The sequence below is a fragment of the Chlamydotis macqueenii genome, chromosome 5, assembly GCF_036417535.1.
Source record: "Chlamydotis macqueenii isolate bChlMac1 chromosome 5, bChlMac1.mat, whole genome shotgun sequence".
Classification (NCBI taxonomy): domain Eukaryota; kingdom Metazoa; phylum Chordata; class Aves; order Otidiformes; family Otididae; genus Chlamydotis; species Chlamydotis macqueenii.
Genome location: NC_141560.1, coordinates 68,534,483 through 68,553,443, shown reverse-complemented (window position 1 = coordinate 68,553,443; position 18,961 = coordinate 68,534,483). Strand labels below are relative to the sequence as shown.

Here is an 18,961-nt window from a genome sequence, read left to right as displayed (position 1 = left end):
CCTTCAGCTTCTGAGAGGCGTCCCTCAAAGGAAGCTCAGGGCGCGAGTACCGAAGGTAACGGGAGCAGAGCCCCGGTTTGCGCGTTATTCCGGTTTCAGCGTCACCGAGGCAGCTTCCAGGGCAGACAGTCCCTGACAGTCGGGTTTATTCTGTACTAAATTGTCTCCGTGGACGGCAGCGCCCTTTCTTTCAAAACCTGCGCTCTTTTGGGCCGCCCTCCCGACGCGGCGCCTGAACCGGACCCGCCGAGCCCTGCCTGCGCGGCGTGCGGGCTCTATTGGCTGTTCTCACGGGAACGGCCGCGAACCACGCCTTGCAGCTAAAACCACCCTGTGCAAAACACCCGTGGCTGTCACTGGCGGGCTCAGGCCTGCCCGTTGTCCCGCGGAACCGAGCCGAGAGCCCACGCACGGCTCCCGCAAAGCTCCCGCAGAGGGTGCGCACGGCCCCGCCCCCTGCCGCCGCCGCCACGCCCACTCCGCCTCCTCAGCCCATGGGTTGAGCGCGCTCCACCAATGCGGTGCCGCGGAGTGGAGGGCAGCGCGGCGGGGATTGGTCAGGGCGGCGGGGGCGGGGCGGGGCGGAGAGGCACCGCCCTGAGGTGAGCGGCGCTACCGCCGGTACCGGGTGCGGTGCCGCTTCTCCGTGGGTGCGGTGCCGCTTCTCCGTGGGTGCGGTACCGGACGGGCGGTGGTGGCGAGTTATCGCCCGTGGTAAGTCGCTCCTGCGCCGTCCCCGGGGTGGCGGACGCTAAGCGCTCTCTGACGCCGGGAGGGGTCCCCGCTATGCTCCCCCCCGGCTACCCGTGTCTGGCGCGGGGGACCCGGCCTGCGGGAAGGTGCTGCCCTCCCCGCCCACGAGGGTCTGCTGACCCCTCCTCCGTGGGCAGCCCACGGCGCTGCTTTCCTCCTCTGCAAATACACGGGGCTGGATGCAACACCGCGTGTTAGCGAGGGGTTTCCCTTTAAAACATTTATTCGTGGGCGGGATTCTGCCTTATTTTTGCAAGGCAAAATTTAAAAGTGAGCTTTTTTGGGTTTTTTTTTTGTTTGTTTGTTTGTTTTTCCATGCTTCTACTTGATCAGGATTCTCTCCAGTAAGTCCAGAGCATGCTGATGTACTCGCTCACCTACATTATTATTGCTTGCAAGGGCTTTCTCTGAATTTTGTGCCCTGTATGTCGGACACACGGCTTAGGCTCCAAATGGGGAGATATTCCACGGGAATTGTGTGGCTGGTGTGGATATTTCTTTAGCACGCTGCGAGCAGCCGTGCAGTGCTTCATCGCTGAGCCCCGGAGTCCGGACTCAGAGGAAGAGCGCATCTCTGGATGCAGGTGATATTTGGATTGTGAATTTTGCTTCAGGCTTTTGTGAAAGAGCTGACTGAGGGTTTAGAAAAACAATATTTGGGGTGTGTTTAGTGGGGTTACAGGAAGCTTGGATTTATAGAAACTGAAGTAGTTACTGATAGGATTTCAATGGGAGTCTTGACCCAGAAGCATTACCGTGTCTTAAACAACCCGAGGATTGTTCTGAGCATGAGAGGTTCTTACCGCCAGCACCGTAGCTCTCTGCCAGACTGGGGTTGTATCTATTTAGGGGAGTAACCCTAAGCAGGCACTTGTTGTTTAAATTGCTCTGTAGAAAGGCAAAACTTGGAGGCAATCAGTGACCTTTAAATAGGGGAGCAGTGTGGATCCCTTACGCAACCTATGGAATGCCGGCCTTTCTCCTCTAGCCAGTTCCAGTGACTGGATGATTATGCTGTTTCTGCACTGTCTGGTAGGATTAACGATAAACTGGGTGTGTGTGTGTGGGTCTTGCACAAAATCCCAGGTGATGCCAGCTGCAGGCAGATTTTTTTTTTACAAGCACTCAGCAGACTGAGCAGGGTGTTTTAATCTCATCTGCTGAGCTCTGCAAAGTAGCTGGGCTGTTTGGTTACCAAAGAGCCTAAAACAAAACTAGACATCGTAAAAACTCTTAACCTAGGATTTATTTTCTGGGTCTCTTTGAAAACAGGCCAGCTTTCTCAGTAGGACTCACAAATTCTGTGGGATCCTTGGAAATATTCAAAATTGAACTGGGCAAGGCACTAAGCAACCTGTTCTGAGCTGTCCTTGCTCTCAGCACAGGCAAGAGGGGTTGGACTAAACAATGCCAGAGGTTTCATCTGACCTAAATATTTTGAACTCCAATGATTCCTGAATAAGAGCCTTTCTAACTTGGCAAAATTCTTAGTAGTATTGTAACAGTTCCTTGTAAGATTTTGCACTACTATTAAAAGTGAAACCAATGCAAATAACTGTAGCAAGCTCCCATGCTCTAACCTTGGTACAGTGAATCTCCTGTCCTGCCTCTTTCTTCTTCTTGTGCATGACCAATAACCTCATCTTGAGGCTGGTTCATTACTTGCTTTAGAAACCTTGTCGTGGAAGTATTGATGCCTGGAAAGATACAGGCTTCTGGCTCAAGGTCGGCGAGGCCCTGGGCCAGGCCAGGCAGGGACAGTAAGGCCTGTTAGCGTCCTCAGGGCCCTGAGAGTGTGTTGTATTATCACTTCTGTTTCAGTGGAAATAACTGCTAGTTTCTGCTTTGAGTTAAAATGTCAAAGTCTGAAAAGGCACAAAGCTCAAGACTGTTAGCAAATTCACCCCCAGAATGGCACTACAGCACTCTGTGTTTTAGAGTCTGTGTTTTCCCATGAGACCAAGTTCAGGAAAAATACCTTCTTTTTTTTTTTTAGGGGGAATTACCAAATGTTCTGATTATGGAATAATGATCTTTAACAGAAGTATCTGAGCAAAGCAAAAGAGAGCTATAATGCATGTTCCACAGAGAGACTTAGATGTTGCCTAGTAAATCATTCTCCACGGCCACTGATTTCAGATTTAGATGGGATTATAAAATGTCGTCTTGTTTTCTTTGATGTAGCTAAGTAGATAATTAGCCAAGGTCCAGTACAGATAATGTAGCAACAGTAGTAATTTCTCTAATTAAGAAAGGCAATTAGTTACAGAACTTTATTTTCAGAGGTTTATAAGAAGGTGTCAAAACAAGTTTTTCCCTTTGCATCTCACGTGTCAGTAATAAGCTATATACTATACAATGTATTTTAAAAGAAATTTCCAGTTAGCAAGAACTCTAATTAATTACTTTGACATTAGTGTTTTGATTATGTTCTGCTGAATGTAAGATCATAAGGAATTGGCAAGGATTTTTTCCAGCCTACTGTCCTCCCCCAGATTTCTTCTAATCAGAAGGCTATATAATAGTTTTTAATAACTTCTGTTTGTGTTTCTCTTCTGTAGAGCCATAAGAATTACTAAGAACCAGCTGGAGTAATACCATGAGTATTTTCTTTCATACAGGACACCATGGCAGCCCACCAGGAGAAAAAACCTTCTGAAGGAAGAAATCCCAAAAGCACCCAAAATGATACTGAAACATCTCAAGTCCAGTGGGGAAGAGCATGGTGAGAGAAGCTGATGACCCTAAACAGTCACTGTATTTCAAATTGGTTCATATTTACTCGTATAGATGCTACATTCCTTTTAAACTTCACTCTATTAATAACAGAATGTTGCATTGCCCTTCTGTTGAAAGCCGTAGTAACCAATACCGAAGAAGAATTCTTCAGGATTTTTAAGATAGAGAGCTTGCCAGGTGGCTTAGGTTAAAAGAGTCCTCCTTGTAAAAAATGATAACAAATCATAAAAATCAGTAAAATTTGTAGTTCCTTCAAGGGCTGAAGAAAATATTTCCTGTGACTTCGTAAACAGGCATCCATCTGTGGTATTGCCAGCTGACATCTGCTGTAGCGAGATTTATGACTCGTATCCCCGTTCCCAAGGAGTTGTGCAAGTATTAGTGAAGAATTGTATTGCAGCCGGAGACAGCCATGGGTGTTGACATGGCTTGCCACCACAGACTGTGTGTGGCAGAGTGAGTTCAACTAATGGCTCTCCAAGGTCTGGCTTTTCTGTGTTTCCAGGCTTTGCATAATATTCTTGTGATTCTGTTTCCACTTTCAGCTGAATACTCTACCAATTATACCCATGACTGCCATCAAAAACATGAAGGCTGTAATAATAATAATCCGCTTTTTGGAGGGGAGGCAGTATCTCTTCTATTGCTCTGATCAACTAGCATAGTTTTATAACAGTTTGTGGTACAGTATGTAACATGCTATGTTTTTTATAGCTGTTTGACCCAAATAAATGTATATGTGCCCTGAAAACATTTTCAGTTTTCATCTGGTTAGTCTTTTCTACTGAAAAAAAAAATTACCTGACCTAATAAAATTACTGTTCTAACTGAAAGCTGGAAAAAAAATGCTCTGGTTTGGATTCCAGGGAGGTGGACTGGTTTTCCTTGGCAAGCATCCTTTTCCTGCTCATGTTTGCGCCACTTATCGTCTATTACTTCATAATGTCCTGTGACCAGTACCAGTGCTCTCTGATTGATCCACTGGTTGACTTGCTCACGGGCAATAAACATCTGTCTGACATCTGGAACAAGACTCCTACACTGACCTACAGGGCAGCTGGCATCTACACCCTTTGGGTCACTTTCCAGGTACGTTCCTGAGTTATGACCTAAATGTAGTGGCTGATTTTTAAAACAGCTGTTTGATTAATCCTTTTGCACAAGGGATAATGGGATGTCACACTGACTTTTATTCTTTGGTGTTTCTCACTTTCCATGGCTTTTGGGAATCCAAATGAAGCTTATGCACTTGAAAAATAAATATGTAGGGAGTATACACAAATATTCCTTTTGTGATATTCCTCATATTCCTTTTTTAAGAAAAAGCAGCTATATAACAGCAATACTAATTTGTTTTAAATTAATACACAGTAAATATATAATAAACTAACACTCAGAAGGGGTGATATTTTCTGTAGGCAGATATTGACATATGAAATATAACTTAGATTTGCAAAATATCTTCAAACTTACCGAACTTCTCCTAATTTTTTTCCTAATCAGAAAACAACATAACACAGAATAACTTCAAAATAAAAGGATAAGGAGCTGAATCTAGTTACCAACTGTCCAGCCTTCCCACCAAAAAGAGATGACAACCATATATGCAGTACACCTTTAGAATTGTTTAGTAGCTTGGACGCATTACTAGTCTAAAATCACAACAGCTAAATCTTGCCATATTTGCTTATCCAATAATTAATTGAAACTGCCATGGTATATGTATGGTATATGTATGAAAGGGATAGTGGTTTTGGGGATTTTGTCTTGTCTGATTTTGCTGTTAATACATTCTCTCTCTTCTAGGTGGTTTTGTATGTGTTCATTCCTGACTTCTGCCATAAATTTATTCCTGGATATGTAGGAGGCGTACAAGAAGGTGCTGTCACCCCTGCTGGTAAGTTCTTCCTTAAAATATATGCACACCATACAATCTTTTAAAATGATAGTGTTTCTGTACTGGTTTGTATTTGCTAGTATTTGTCAATGCAGTGGTACCTGCTGAAGGTAAGTTAACCCACAAGACTTGAACAAAATGCGTTGATGTGAACGAAGTGTGACAAAGGGTAACTTGTTACCTTAGTCAGTTTTAGGGGAGACTCCAAATTCCCTGTTTTGTGAAGCGAGAGTGAAGAGAAAAACTCAGCCTAACAAAGCCTGATGGTTACAACAGAATCTAATGAGACTTTCAGAGAAGTGCCACAAGTTATTTAATTGGGAGGGTGAGGAGAGTGAGGTCATTTCATGAGCACTTGATTGAGCTTCTGTGTATTGTATGCATATTAATAAAAAGCTGTAGTAATGCAATGTCAGTAACATCAAACTTTTTCTTCCTGTTTTAGGTGTAGTGAATAAGTATGAAATCAATGGACTTCAGGCTTGGATCATTACCCATGTGCTTTGGTTTGCGAATGCCTATTATTTCCGCTGGTTCTCACCCACCATCATTTTTGACAACTGGATTCCTCTCCTGTGGTGTGCCAATATCCTGGGATACGCAGTTTCCACATTTGCAATGATTAAAAGCTACATTTTCCCTACCAATGCCAAAGACTGGTACGTGGTTTTTAATAACGAGAGAATAGTAGGTAATCAGACATATAAATTGAAAGCTGCACAGAATAATAATGACGGACTATATTTTACTGGCACAGGTAGATAGGCCAATGTTTGACTGTGGTTCTTTGCTCCCTTAGCACCATCCTGTCTCATGCCATGCGTCATGTTTCTGGCAGCCTTGGTGTCACAGATACCTATTTGTCACAAAGAGGATGGATGTAAGGTTACAGCTAGGTTGTTCTGAAGTGTTACCAGAATAAACTAGGGTACTTCTGAGGCTAAAATTCATCTATACTAATGTAATCTTTTGGTTGGATCAATTTCTGTTATCTTGCACAACATTATATGATTTTATGATTTTTATTATCATTACATCAAATGAATCTGAAATGTGTAGTCAGAATATTAACTACTTTTATTTGTGTATACCTGCATACATTTCTCTTTTTTTTTTTTTTTTTTTATGCTTTCTAGCAAATTCACTGGCAACTTCTTTTATGACTATATGATGGGGATTGAATTCAACCCTCGAATAGGAAAGTGGTTTGATTTCAAGCTGTTCTTCAACGGGCGCCCTGGTATTGTAGCCTGGACTCTAATTAACCTCTCCTATGCTGCTAAACAACAGGAGCTGTATGGTCAAGTGACCAACTCCATGATCCTTGTCAACGTCCTTCAGGTAAATTCAGAGGAGGAAAATAAGGAACCAATTTGGAAATAAACTACTGTTAAAGTAGAAAAAAAAAAAAGGTCCTTGCATTGAAATTGAACTTACAGAGTTTTTCTGGGCCTGAACAACCTCATTCAGTGATTACGCACTCGGACTTGCTTCTTTGGACACTTGTATTCGTTCCGAGTGCCACTGTAAATACTCTGCTGTATTCATTCACAGTGCCACCAGTGGCATGGTCGTGTCTGCACCAGCAGATTTCAGTGTAAACTTAATTTAAGAGATACTTTTCTGAGCCTGAGTTATTGATGGAGTGTATTTGTGTGATATGTTCCTCTTCATACCCTATTTCTGAGGTGCTGAAATGAAAACACAAGTCACTCTTGAGATCTTATCACAAGCCAGCACAGAAAGGTTAGGCTGATTCTGTTAAACAGGAGAACTGGCTCAATGCTCTGTTACTTACGTGAAACTATTCTGTTTCAGGGTATTTACGTTTTGGATTTCTTCTGGAATGAATCCTGGTATTTGAAAACCATTGATATCTGCCATGATCATTTTGGATGGTATTTGGGCTGGGGAGATTGTGTTTGGTTGCCTTACCTCTATACTTTGCAGGTAAAAATGAGGTACAACACGTGTCTGGGCTACAAGGAAAGTAACCTCGCAGAAACATTCCCCCCAGCAGTTTGATTTGTATCTTAAATTGTTTCTAGACAGTTTGAATACTGAGTAACTATTACAACATTCTTTGTAACAACTCACTTGTAGGAAGTCTTACTGTCCCTGCGTGGAACTGACATCTTTTCCTCTCCTTCCCCTTCTTTTGTGCCATTTCCGTCACTGTCTATTGCATCTGTCTATTTTTCTAAATCCTTTCAGTCCCTTTTTTGTACCCCTGCATGTTGAGGGGTTTTTGGTGGGTGGTGGTTTGGGTTTGGTTGTTTTTTTCCCTTCTGTCCTGGTTTGTCTGCATCCTTGCAACTTCTCTCTTCTGGTTCCACCTAAGAAATAAAAATTTGGAGAGAGAGAGAGAAAGGAAATGTAGGATGCAGGGTTTTCTGAAAATTTTCCACAGTTTTACTGTTAGGGCAAACATTCTTATTCTTTCTACTCATCTGTTCTGGGTCACTGTAGGTCAAGGAATTAGTCAGGCATCCTGAGCATATATTTAAAGTAAATCCCTGATTGTTTCTTCTTTCTGCTCCCCAGGGTTTGTATTTGGTTTACCACCCTGTCCAGCTAGGCACAGCTAATGCCGTAGGGATCTTGCTGTTGGGCTTGATCGGCTATTACATCTTCAGAATGACCAACCACCAGAAGGACCTCTTCCGTCGCACAAATGGCAACTGCAAGATATGGGGGAAGAAACCAGAGTATATTGAGTGCTCCTACATGTCTGCGGATGGCAGCAAGCACTACAGCAAACTGTTGACCTCGGGATTTTGGGGATGGGCCCGCCATTTTAACTACACAGGAGATTTGATGGGCTCTCTGGCCTACTGCCTGACTTGTGGGTTTGAACACATCTTGCCTTACTTCTACATTGTTTATATGACTGTTCTGCTGACCCACCGTTGCATTAGGGATGAACACCGCTGTTTTAGCAAATACGGGAAGGACTGGAAGCGCTACACTGCCGCAGTGCCTTACCGGCTCGTACCAGGGATATTTTAAGGCTAACACAGAATACAGGGGAAAGCAAAAAGAAACTTTTTTTTGGAGGTGAAGAGAGTTTATCCACATAGTCAAACTAACAAAAACATTCTTTAAAGGACACTTACATGGTTCGGAAGGAGAAAAGGTGGCTGGACAATAATCCTTGCTGTACTGAAGGAACATGAAGGCAGACTGTATTTAAAGTAAATAAAATGAGGCACTAAACCTGGAACTTCCCCCCCCCCCCTTCCCAAAATTAACTTGGAATTGAAGAAAAATTTCATATATTGAGGCTCCCAAAATCTCCCAAAGATGGGAGGAAGCCTTACCCTTCAGAGTAGCAGGGTTCTGGAACCAGTTGCCAGTTACGTAGGAGAGGAGGAAAATAATTGTGTGATCTCTTCATGAAAGAAATTGTATGACATGGTTGCTTGTGACAGTTATAACCTGCAGTCAGTAACTCCCCAAAGAAGGTTTTATTGTTTATTGCTTTTCAAGAGGTTAACTGGGGAAATAGTGAACTGGGGAACCTGATCCTAAACTGGTGTGTGAGAAGATTGTTATAATCTAAGACAAATGTTTGTGAAAGGTGGTATAAATTGGTATAGGACAAAAGTTACATTAGTTTACAGCCCCTGAGAATATGGTGCATGACCAGCTGAGTATTATTTTTATATGGAAACCAAACCTGCTTTGTGAAGATACTGAGCGTACATGGATTTCTTTAGTGTGAATAGAAAACCTTGTTCTCTACCATTTGTATAAAATCATGTTTGTAAAAATTTAGGAAATAAATTCTTGGTTTCAAGACAAGTAAAAAATACTGCTAATATTCCTTTCAGCTATTTCTTTTCTTATTACATAGTTATCCTTCAAAGTTACAGGATCCAAAAGGAGCAAAGAGTCTAATTCCAAGAGCTGGTTCAAGAATGCATAAAGGAGAAACAAATAAAAAGAAAGAAGGATCACAGTATTAACAGTGCATCTTGTAACTAGCTTGGTAGTTATGTTCAAGGTAAAAGACTCAATATTTTTTTTTATTTGTACACATAAAATGCAGTTAGTTTTTGCAGTAACTAGGTAACTCTGTAAACTGTTTTTTTTTTTTTGTAGAAGCTCCTGAATGCACTGATCTTCATAGCAGATTTGAATGAGGTGTGTTGGTGAATATGTGTTTTGGTTTTCCTGCCATACTCCCCGAGAGGATGGTTTTGGCAGGAGAAAAAGGTTCTCTCCAAACCTAGAAAACAAATGTATCTGGTAGTTTGGCTTTGTTTCAGAGCTGGATGTACAAACATGTATAGAGATGCCTTCTTAGAGAAAGTTCTTCTAAACCGAGTTGTAGCACCAGCACTACCTGTAGACCTCTTGACTATTTTATCACCATTTTGCAGATGACAAATTCAGTGTTGTTAGCAACAGTGTTTTCATGGAGCTGGGAGAAGCCATATCTGACAATTTCCACTCTCAAATCCCAAAGGATTCTCATGGAATAAAAAGCTCTCTGTTAGCATGTCTCATACCCAAATGTCGGGTTACAAACTTCATAATGTCTTTATATTGCCAGATATTGCTTAAAACCTGTATGTTTAAGCACACTGAATTGATGATGCAATTGGCAGTACTAAACTTCATAGAGGTATTCATAGTTTCAGTTACATTGAAGGTCACAGTTCAATCTTTCTGTCTGTGACGCAGTTCTGCACTGATCTTTGTCATGTAGGAAGGCGTCCTAAGGCTCGTGTGTTGCTTTGAGGATTGTTAGCGTTTTGGATAATTAATACAGTGGAATAAGAGTTTTATATAAATCTTGGACATCAAAGGTCATTGTAGCTCACCTTCCTACAGCTCCTGATTTCATCTGAACTTTGAAGTTTGGAGGGGACAACAGCATTTCTTGTCCATTGGAAGTGAAAAGCAGAATCCCTTCTGTGTAGCACCCGGTAGAAAACGCTGCAGCAGTGTGTCTGGAAAGAGCTGTTGGTGGGCTGTCTCAATTTAATGATGCTTTTAAACATGTTTGCATCTGTAAACTCGTTTAGATGCAGTGGCCAATTCAAAATGGTGCCATGGGAGAAGGAACGATGGTGGTGATAATGGCAGGCTCACTGGCAATAGATGCATTGCTGTGGTAGAACACTTCAACTTTGCACTCCTATGAATGAAGAGGACTTTTCATACAAGTGCTGAAAGCAGCAGAAAAAAATCAATGCCTCTTGCCTGTACTAAAAGCCCCATATCTTAACAGTTCATGAAGGGGCAATGCTTGTAAAATGGTTAATTTGAGAAAACTCAGTTTGGAGGAAGGGAAAACTGACGTGTGGGCTTCTAGGACTGTTGGACCCCATCAGTTGCTGGCACTTCATTGCTTTAGGCCACCCCTGACTTTGCTGGAGTAATTGGATAGTTTCTTTTCTCAGCTTCCCTAAGGCCCCATACTTGCATCCTTTTCTTACGTAGCCTTGGAAATTGCACTGACAGCTTGCTGTTAATGCCAAGGCTATTTAAATATTGCAAGATAATCTGGACTCTAAATCACGGTAGCCTTGCACGGCACAGTATGCTCCCTTCTTTTCACTGATAAATCCTGGGTGATTAGTGGAAGAAATTTCCCAATTAAGGCCAATAAAAATATCAGCATTTTAAAAATAAAATTGGGGAAATTTGAAGAGAAAGGGTAGTATTGTGAGTAACGAGAGCATTATGCATTCAAATGCTTCTTTTAGGCAATTTCTGTTAGATCTAATATTACTCAAAAATATTTTTTTTGTACTGTCCGGCATTGGAGCATGGAAGCGCATTTACCCATTTCATTCTTGCAGATCTCTGCTCCTGCTAAGAATACTTTACCCTGCAGATAGCCTAGCCACTGCAAGTGAGAGCTCTTCATCGGCCAGATTGTTAAACTCACGGTAGGAAGCAATTAGTCGCAAGGTTTTTCAAGCAAGAGGCCATCGCTGGGTTAAACTCACATCCTATTTGTTGTAAGGATGACAGATTCTGCTGCTTCAGGCTTGCCTGCTGTTCATACAGATCTTTTTTGTTCCATCTATGTGGCATACAGAGAGAGTATACTGTATGTATACAGGGGCCTGCCTCTAGCTGGAAAAGAAACCGCTAATTCCATTCAGGTTTGTATTTCTTATAAATAAATGATTTTTAGAGGAGAATGAAAAATATTTCTAGCTATTCTGTAGCCTCATCCTAACAAACAATGCGTAAGCAGTGTCCAACTAATGCTGCCCTTTAAAACTGAATCATTTAAGGACTATCAGCTTGCTCATTTTCAGAGAGGGTGATGCCTGCATCACATTTTGTTGCATGCATGGCAGTGCTGTTAAATTTGTTATCTCCAGAATGGAAAAAAAAAAAAAACCTTCTTTGAAGGAATTGTGGATGTGTGTATTAGATTAATTTTTGCCCTGATATTTCATATTTATCAATACTATGCTGTCAGTATCACCTATCAAGTTTTGAGAGTGTGTGTGTCTGTGCTGGGACTTTCAAACACAGAAATGCCAATATTTGTTAAATGGTACTTCTCTAACTTGGGCTATAACTAATGGGAAAATACAGCAAAAGCTTCTAGTAATTATTTGGAGCAGTAATTAATTTTTTTGTTTGGATTATTTTAGGAAGAACAGTAACAAATTCCTACTTGAGCAGGGCACAACAGGCTGAGCAAGTTCCAGATTGTCATTGACCTACCTAAAAAAAAAAAAAAACCAAACAAATAAATCACAGTCTTCTAGCGTACAACCATTTTAGACTGTCAGTATCCAGTCTACGGACGGAGAGGAGTGGGGAGAGGGGATCTTCGAATACCTACAGGGAGGGAGGATGCCTTCCTACATTTAACACCCCTGTCACCAGCGGGCTTCACGATGCAACAGCATTTCTGGGATCCGGGTCCACCTTTAGCACAAGGACGGTTCCTCATTGATAACTCCTGGTGCAAAGCTGCAGTTCATTTATTCCCATCCAGCCTGCCAGAGTGCTGACACAATGCATTGGAGGACTACAGCATACATAATGCATTTGGGCTTTAAACCTGTTCATAAATAAATAAACTCCCTTTTTTAAAATCTATACCTCTGAGCAGTGAGATTCGGTGACCAGTCTAAAAAGCTGTGCTTGGGGTATAACGACGTGTGGTTGCTCGGTTCCAGGTTGACTCAGACAATGGGAATGACAACAGAAGTGCAGGCTGTTGCCACATGGTGGCAGCCACCAAGCATTTTCTGCTCTAAATTACCCAAGTTCTGATCATGTTTTACCCTGAACGTAGAGCTGCGCTGGGTTATTTGCTTATTTTAAATAATGCACTATCTTTATTGAAGGTTAAAAGTGATGTGTCGTTGAGAATAAAACTGGAATAGTTTGTTTTCCTGCTTCCGCTCATACAGTGGTAAAAAAAAAAAAAAAAAGCCTAAACATGTGAAATCAAAAGGGGAGAAAAACTTTTTTTTTTTAACTTTTAGATTACAGATATGGATCTACTTTATGGCAACTGGACAGGTAATGCAACTATTACTTTTTCTATTATGCTATTCAAACTTTCATTTTAATATTTTCCTTTAATTATGTAACACATTTGGAAATCCAAGTAATTTAAAATATATATTTCAGTTCATCTTAACATGGTATAAAACCAAAACAACAAAAAACCTAATAAGTATACATTGCAACAGCCACATCTGTTCTCTACAAAGTATTCTAGAAGGAGCAGAGTATGATTACGAGAATTAGAAGAACCACAGGAAAGCTCTTCTGAGTAGAGGAAGTGAAAACTGGAAAAAGACTAGTTTAGAAGAGAAAATATAAAAGGGAAAAAATCCACCATGCTTTTGCAAAAATAAAAGCTAACAAATAAAATATATCTTCTGTAATTACAGTGTGAAGCTTGTAGCTACTGGAAATCAATAAATTTTTTAAATTTTTTTTAAATTGTAAGTATTTATCTGGATACATATGGTTTATAATCCAAGTTATGAACTAATAATAGAAGAATTGCAAGAGCTACTAAGCTTAGTCAAGTTAAAGGTTTTGACAAAAAGTTTAAACAAATTTTTTTGGTCAGTTGAAAAGAGTTACAGAAGAGTAAATTAATTCATGGTTGGCCACTACAGGAGTCAACTTCTAAAGCCTTTTTTTGTCAGGCAGGATATTGTAGACCTGATTTGATCCAGTCTGGTAATTCCTAGATTTTTTTTTTTTAAAGTGTTGTGCAAAACTTTTAAGTCAAGCTACAGTTGCAGATCTTATATGTATTAACAGAAAACTGAACAGTCTTTTTAACCTCTGTCCTGGCTTTCTTTTTAATGACTTACAGATGTATGTCTCCAGAAATAGGAAAAGCTTAAGTTAGCAGCTGAACAAAACCTGTCAGTTGTGACTACAGACATGTTTAGTGCCCTTGTTTACTGGGAGTCAGGAGCGCTTGGAGAAACATTTAAGGCAGGTGCAGTGGCTTGGGAGAAGAGAGTGGTTCTGGGTTTTCCAGTTCTGTTACAGTAGAGCAAGATAACTGCTTTCAGGACAGCAAACTGAGAGCTTTCCTTCCAGTAGCACTCTTAAAGTTCCCTTCTGCGTTATCAGCTATCAACTATACATTCAAAGAGACTGACTACATGAAATTAATTCATGCTACTGTGGTTACGAAGAATGTTAGACTCTAGGATATAGTTCTGACAGTGATGTGAACTCAAATTTATGACTGCTGAATTTAATCTTATGACGTATGGTTAACATTATTAATACAAATTTATCTAGTATGAAAAGGGCTTCAATCCTCTGGCTACCGAAATACTGAAAGAATCAAATAAAAATAATTCATTCTTCCATGACTTGTCTCAGGCTTTGTACTTAGATTAGCTAATTTTCTGTTAATAATCTCCCTTTGGGAGGTAATGCGTTAAGCACTGTAAGTCCCAAATATTCACAGCCTGGTTCTGTGAATGAAGTCCTGTAATAAGTACCTTTATTAAGCCTGAGGTTGACCTACAGGCAAACTTAGTACACCAGGAAACAGGACAGAAACAATCAAGAGGACAACAAAATATTTTTGCACACTATGTAAGTACTGGGATAGAGAATAACTAAAAGAAAGCTTACTATCCATTTCAATGTCAAGTCAGAATTTATCATTTTATTATGTACGTAAAATTAACCACTCTCTTGAGAGATAAACCCCTCTGCAGACAGAAAAACAATGTACTGGTGGAGGGGAGCACATTGAACCCTTCACTGTCTAACCCCTACTGTCTGCTTGTGAGGAGAAATGGGCTATCATTGCCAGAATTTCAGTTGTGCTGAAAAATTAATCTATTGAGCAAATGGCTATCAAAATATCTTGAAATGTGCCCTTTCTTTTTTCTTAAGGCAATAATAAGTAACCATCTCAGTGTCTGGAAAATATGTTTTATTGTCACGTCTGGCTTTCCAGCTGGCATGTTGCAGTTACTACTGAGGATCACTCAATGACTGCTTTTCTCTACAACACTGCTGGTTGCGTATCAAAAAGCCCTCCCCCTGTAAGTCAAAGGTAAGCAAAGTTTTGATGCAGTCATTGAGCGCACCAGGCAGTCCTGAGCCGGTGGTGGCTAAGGAGAAGTGTTTGGCAACTGTTTTGTAATTAGGTGGAGATGGAGAGAAAGAGAAAGGAAATGGTTGTTCTAGCACTGAGGACAATTATCAGATGCTTATACTACGTAACTTCCTTCTGACTTATTTAATTTCCTAATGTTTTCTTTATAAAATTACATTATTGGAGTGATGCCTCCTCTTGTCATTTCCTGAAGTATGCCTGTGTTTCCTTATGAAAGAGTTTCTGAGCATTCCTCTGTATGTTTTAGCTTGAAGGGTTTGTAGGTGTTCATGTATAAAATCCCAGCTGACAAAAAAGACACATCATGGGTAGGAAAACACCAAAATAGAGATGGCAAATTCGAGAAACTCCTGCACAGTTCTACCTGAAAGGTTCACACTACCACAACTAACTAGTGAACATCTCAGCTCCTGTCAGTGAGGAGGGATGTTCCTTCTTTGCCCTTTTTCCTCTGGCCAAAATAAGTGTCAGCTTTTGAATGTATAACACATGCTCACCTCTGCCTCCTCTGGAAGAGAAGAAAGCAACAAAATGAATATGTGGAATGCACCTAAAAAGAAGGTAGCTCATGGCATTCAGCAAAATCAAGTGTGACTGTGGGATAAATTGGTTTTGATGATGTTAACATTCAAAGTACTGCAGCTGAAATGCACAGTTTAATACAAATTACCAGGAGCAGGACATCAATGTTCTGCAATTCCTGGTTAAAACTCTGTCTTCCAGGTTGTATCACACATGCCATGAAGATGGTACTTGGCTTGCTGTTTTATTGCACTGATTTCGCTTGTTTTAAGGTACGACCAGTAAATACTTCTTCTTTTTTTTTTCTCCCAGATGAGTTGCTTCTGTTCAGCATAGCTCTCTTCTAGTTGTTTAGCTGTGTCAGTGCTGCAACAGCAAAGCTGGGTAGCCTAAGAGCCTGGCATTTCAAAACATGTATGTATTTTTATCCTCTAAAGTTAAACTGATGTGACAGAATAAGTTCTGTCCTCAGTTACACTATGCAGTTCCTTATTTTGGATTAGCTAAGTTTCTCTGACCAACAATGAACTATATTATTTCTCTGGTTTCATATCTTCTGTTGTGTAAGTTCAGTGGAAATTCACAAGGCTGAACTGACCGATTGCTCCTACACTTGGTTTTATGCTTTTCGTAGCTGGTGATGCAAATGAAGTGGCTCACTGCGGTGATGTGACAAAGTCACACGATTCCAACATAAGCCACAGCTATAGGAAAAGCAGACTAAGCACAGACTCTAAACGTTTCACCTACTTTTTAAGATCCAGTATGGCCAGCTACAAGGAAGCAAGACTGCTCTGAAATAACTTTTGCATTTTCATAATTGTTCCGTCCTTATGCCAGTAGTTTTGTGTTTGAAAATTTTAAAAAAAAATAAAAAATCAAGTAGCTAAGGGATCATGTTTCTAATGCAACTTACAATACTGAGAATCGGAAAACGCGTGTGTTCTGGCATCTGTGCCAGTTGTGCTGTGTGGCGTCGTGTGGACATCAGCCTGCTGGTTCTGGAATGATCTGAGTCTCTTCAGGCAACACAGTCTCTATTTGTTGTGTGTGGAGAGCATAGGAAAGAAATTGCTTTGCCCCACTGAGTTATTTTGCTTTCTAGCTGAAAACACTCATCAGATCAGGAGTTTCCTAACCATAAATATATCAGTTCTCCTAAATGATGGTCTTATTATTTAAAACTCAGACAGCACTATGATATGTGCTTAGCTTTGTATATGAAACACTGGGAAAGCCGTATGCACAAGCCAGCAGTCAACACATCTAGTTTTCCTGGGTGCTTTTACTATTTGTGTGTCTTTTCCTCACTTGTTGAGAGCCACTGAACTGCGTTCTGTTTTTAACTGCCTTATAGGCAACAGCCTAATCAAAATTAGTACTTTTGTTTGGTGTTCTTGTTTACATTACATTGAGAGACTTACATACTAAACATTTGGAGAATAAAATAACAGTATTTCAACTTCATGCTTAAGCATCTCCAAACTGTACTTTTCTTGGGGGTGTATGGCATTCTGGTTTTTGTCTAAATTTAGAAATCTTCCCTGAAAAGAAATCTGTCTCTGAATCATATGCACAGGCAATCTGTACATTCCTAGCTAGCTGGTAGTTCTGTTTGAGTGGCAATGCAGAGCCCTCGGCCAATGCTCATGGACTTCTTTTTTCCTGAGAACTTGCACAAAGGAGGACATCCGTTGTTGTCTCATTCCCCAGTGCCTCTGTGCCACCTCTGGCTGCAAGTGGCTATGCACAAATAACATAAAAAAGGAATTTAAATCATTCTGAAGATATATTTTATCCAAATTTCACAGATGCAGTTGGTGGCTTTATTTTAGAGGTGTAAATGGAGGTAGAATTACAATGATCCCTCTGTTGGCAGAACTGTGGTGTTATTCCTGTGGCTCCATAGAAACTCATTGTACAGCAGAACTGTAGAAAGATTTTTTAATTTTTTTTTTTGAAAGATACAGTAAGGACATAGCTTCTAGAAGTAAACTGAATTCTATCTGTGCCCTCTAATTTTTTCTTTAGAAAAGGTATGTGCGAAATCTTATTACTTATAGTACTTCATAAAACAGCATCAAAAGCAATAAGGAAAATGTGAAATGCATAATATGATGTTTTGCCATAATAATAATAATAAAAAATTACTATTTAAATTGCAATTTTAATATAATTTGATCTGATTTAATGGCATTTTTTGTGCTTGCTTCTCTATCATTTATCCAGTGAATTGAATGCAAAATGCTATTTGAAAGCTGCTAAACACCTAAGTATCTCTTTACCATTATCTAATCAGAATTACTCTAATCACAGGCATAGTCACTTTAAAAAAGGCTGTTTGGGAGGGAGAACGATTGATTTAGGACTTTTGAAGACAATGCACTTAATCCAAGTCTTTTAGTCTCTTAAGGATTATGAGCAAGTAGAAGTTGTTCTTACTCACACAAATTCTGAAGTACTTTGAGCAAATTTGCTCACCAAGTATAAATAAATGGGATGTGTTAACACTGCAGCATTAATAGCACAGCAAAGTGCAGGGAAATCTTATAAAACTGTTCACTTCTCCCTCAATTTATTGCCCACAAATACTTCAGCAAAGCCTTTGTTTAAGCTTAGTTTCTTGCTATATACTGTAAGGTAATAGTGGCCAATTATAAAAAAAAAAAAAATTAAATCAGTAACCACTGTATGTCCCCAAACTCACAAATATACTAAAGATAGTACGTAGTTTTTAAACAGAAACTTGTCCATCTGTTCTTGGCTCCCTCTAGGAGCTTCGCTCTAGATTTCAGCAATATCAAATATGGCTTCTTTTGTAAAGCCAGCTGCAGGTGTAATAGAAGGAAAGCTTTATTTTTTTCCTACTTCTGGAGAGGTTGGGGATTTTTTTTAATATAAAAAAAACATGCTAGAGATAAGATCCATAGGTGACAAAGATCTAAAAGAGATGGAGTTGAAAATTGCCTGCATACTACTGTAACTACTGCTATGAACTGTCCTACAGTCACACAATATCATATAATCGAGTGATTTAAGGTTTGTGTACAGTCTCAGATAATGCAGAAAGTCTCTATCAAACTAACTTCTATTTTAACAAATCCTAACTTCTTGCATGCCAAACTCTCAAACTGGAAAACACGAATTCTTTCCCTTCCATTTTATTTTGCATTTTTGGGGATCCATTAAATACCCAAGCAGCAAAATGCCTACCAAATCTTTTTGTGGTATCTTAGAGTTAACACAAGAATGTTTTTTTCCTAAGCTTCCCCAACGTGATTTCTGGATTCAAATAATATAAAACATTTTGTGATATTGAACCAAATTAAAGCTCTCAATATTTTATCAACTAGAGCTGCCTTAATATCTATTTCTGTAGCAATTCTGCATATGGAAGGAAAATCTGTATTAACCTGTCAACTGGAATTTGATTTTGCATTCATTCTGCAACA

At 40.1% G+C, this 18,961-nt stretch overlaps 1 protein-coding gene across 3 annotated transcripts; it reads left to right on the top strand.

Moving 5' to 3' along the window:
* Positions 1–648: 648 nt before the first annotated feature.
* DHCR7 (7-dehydrocholesterol reductase) lies at positions 649–9,215 on the top strand. Of its 3 annotated transcripts, XM_086749879.1 has the most exons (9): positions 649–714; positions 1,648–1,785; positions 3,375–3,478; positions 4,359–4,581; positions 5,299–5,389; positions 5,835–6,048; positions 6,526–6,730; positions 7,208–7,339; positions 7,934–9,215. In XM_086749879.1, the coding sequence occupies exons 2-9, from the start codon at positions 1,759–1,761 to the stop codon at positions 8,396–8,398; spliced, it is 1,461 nt and encodes a 486-aa protein (XP_086606005.1). In that variant the 5' UTR covers positions 649–714; positions 1,648–1,758; the 3' UTR covers positions 8,399–9,215. The 3 variants fall into 3 exon arrangements, with proteins under 3 accessions (XP_086606005.1, XP_086606007.1, XP_086606006.1); XM_086749881.1 differs by lacking the exon at positions 1,648–1,785 and having other exon boundaries at positions 659–714; XM_086749880.1 differs by lacking the exons at positions 649–714; positions 1,648–1,785 and adding an exon at positions 1,131–1,337.
* Positions 9,216–18,961: the final 9,746 nt, after the last annotated feature.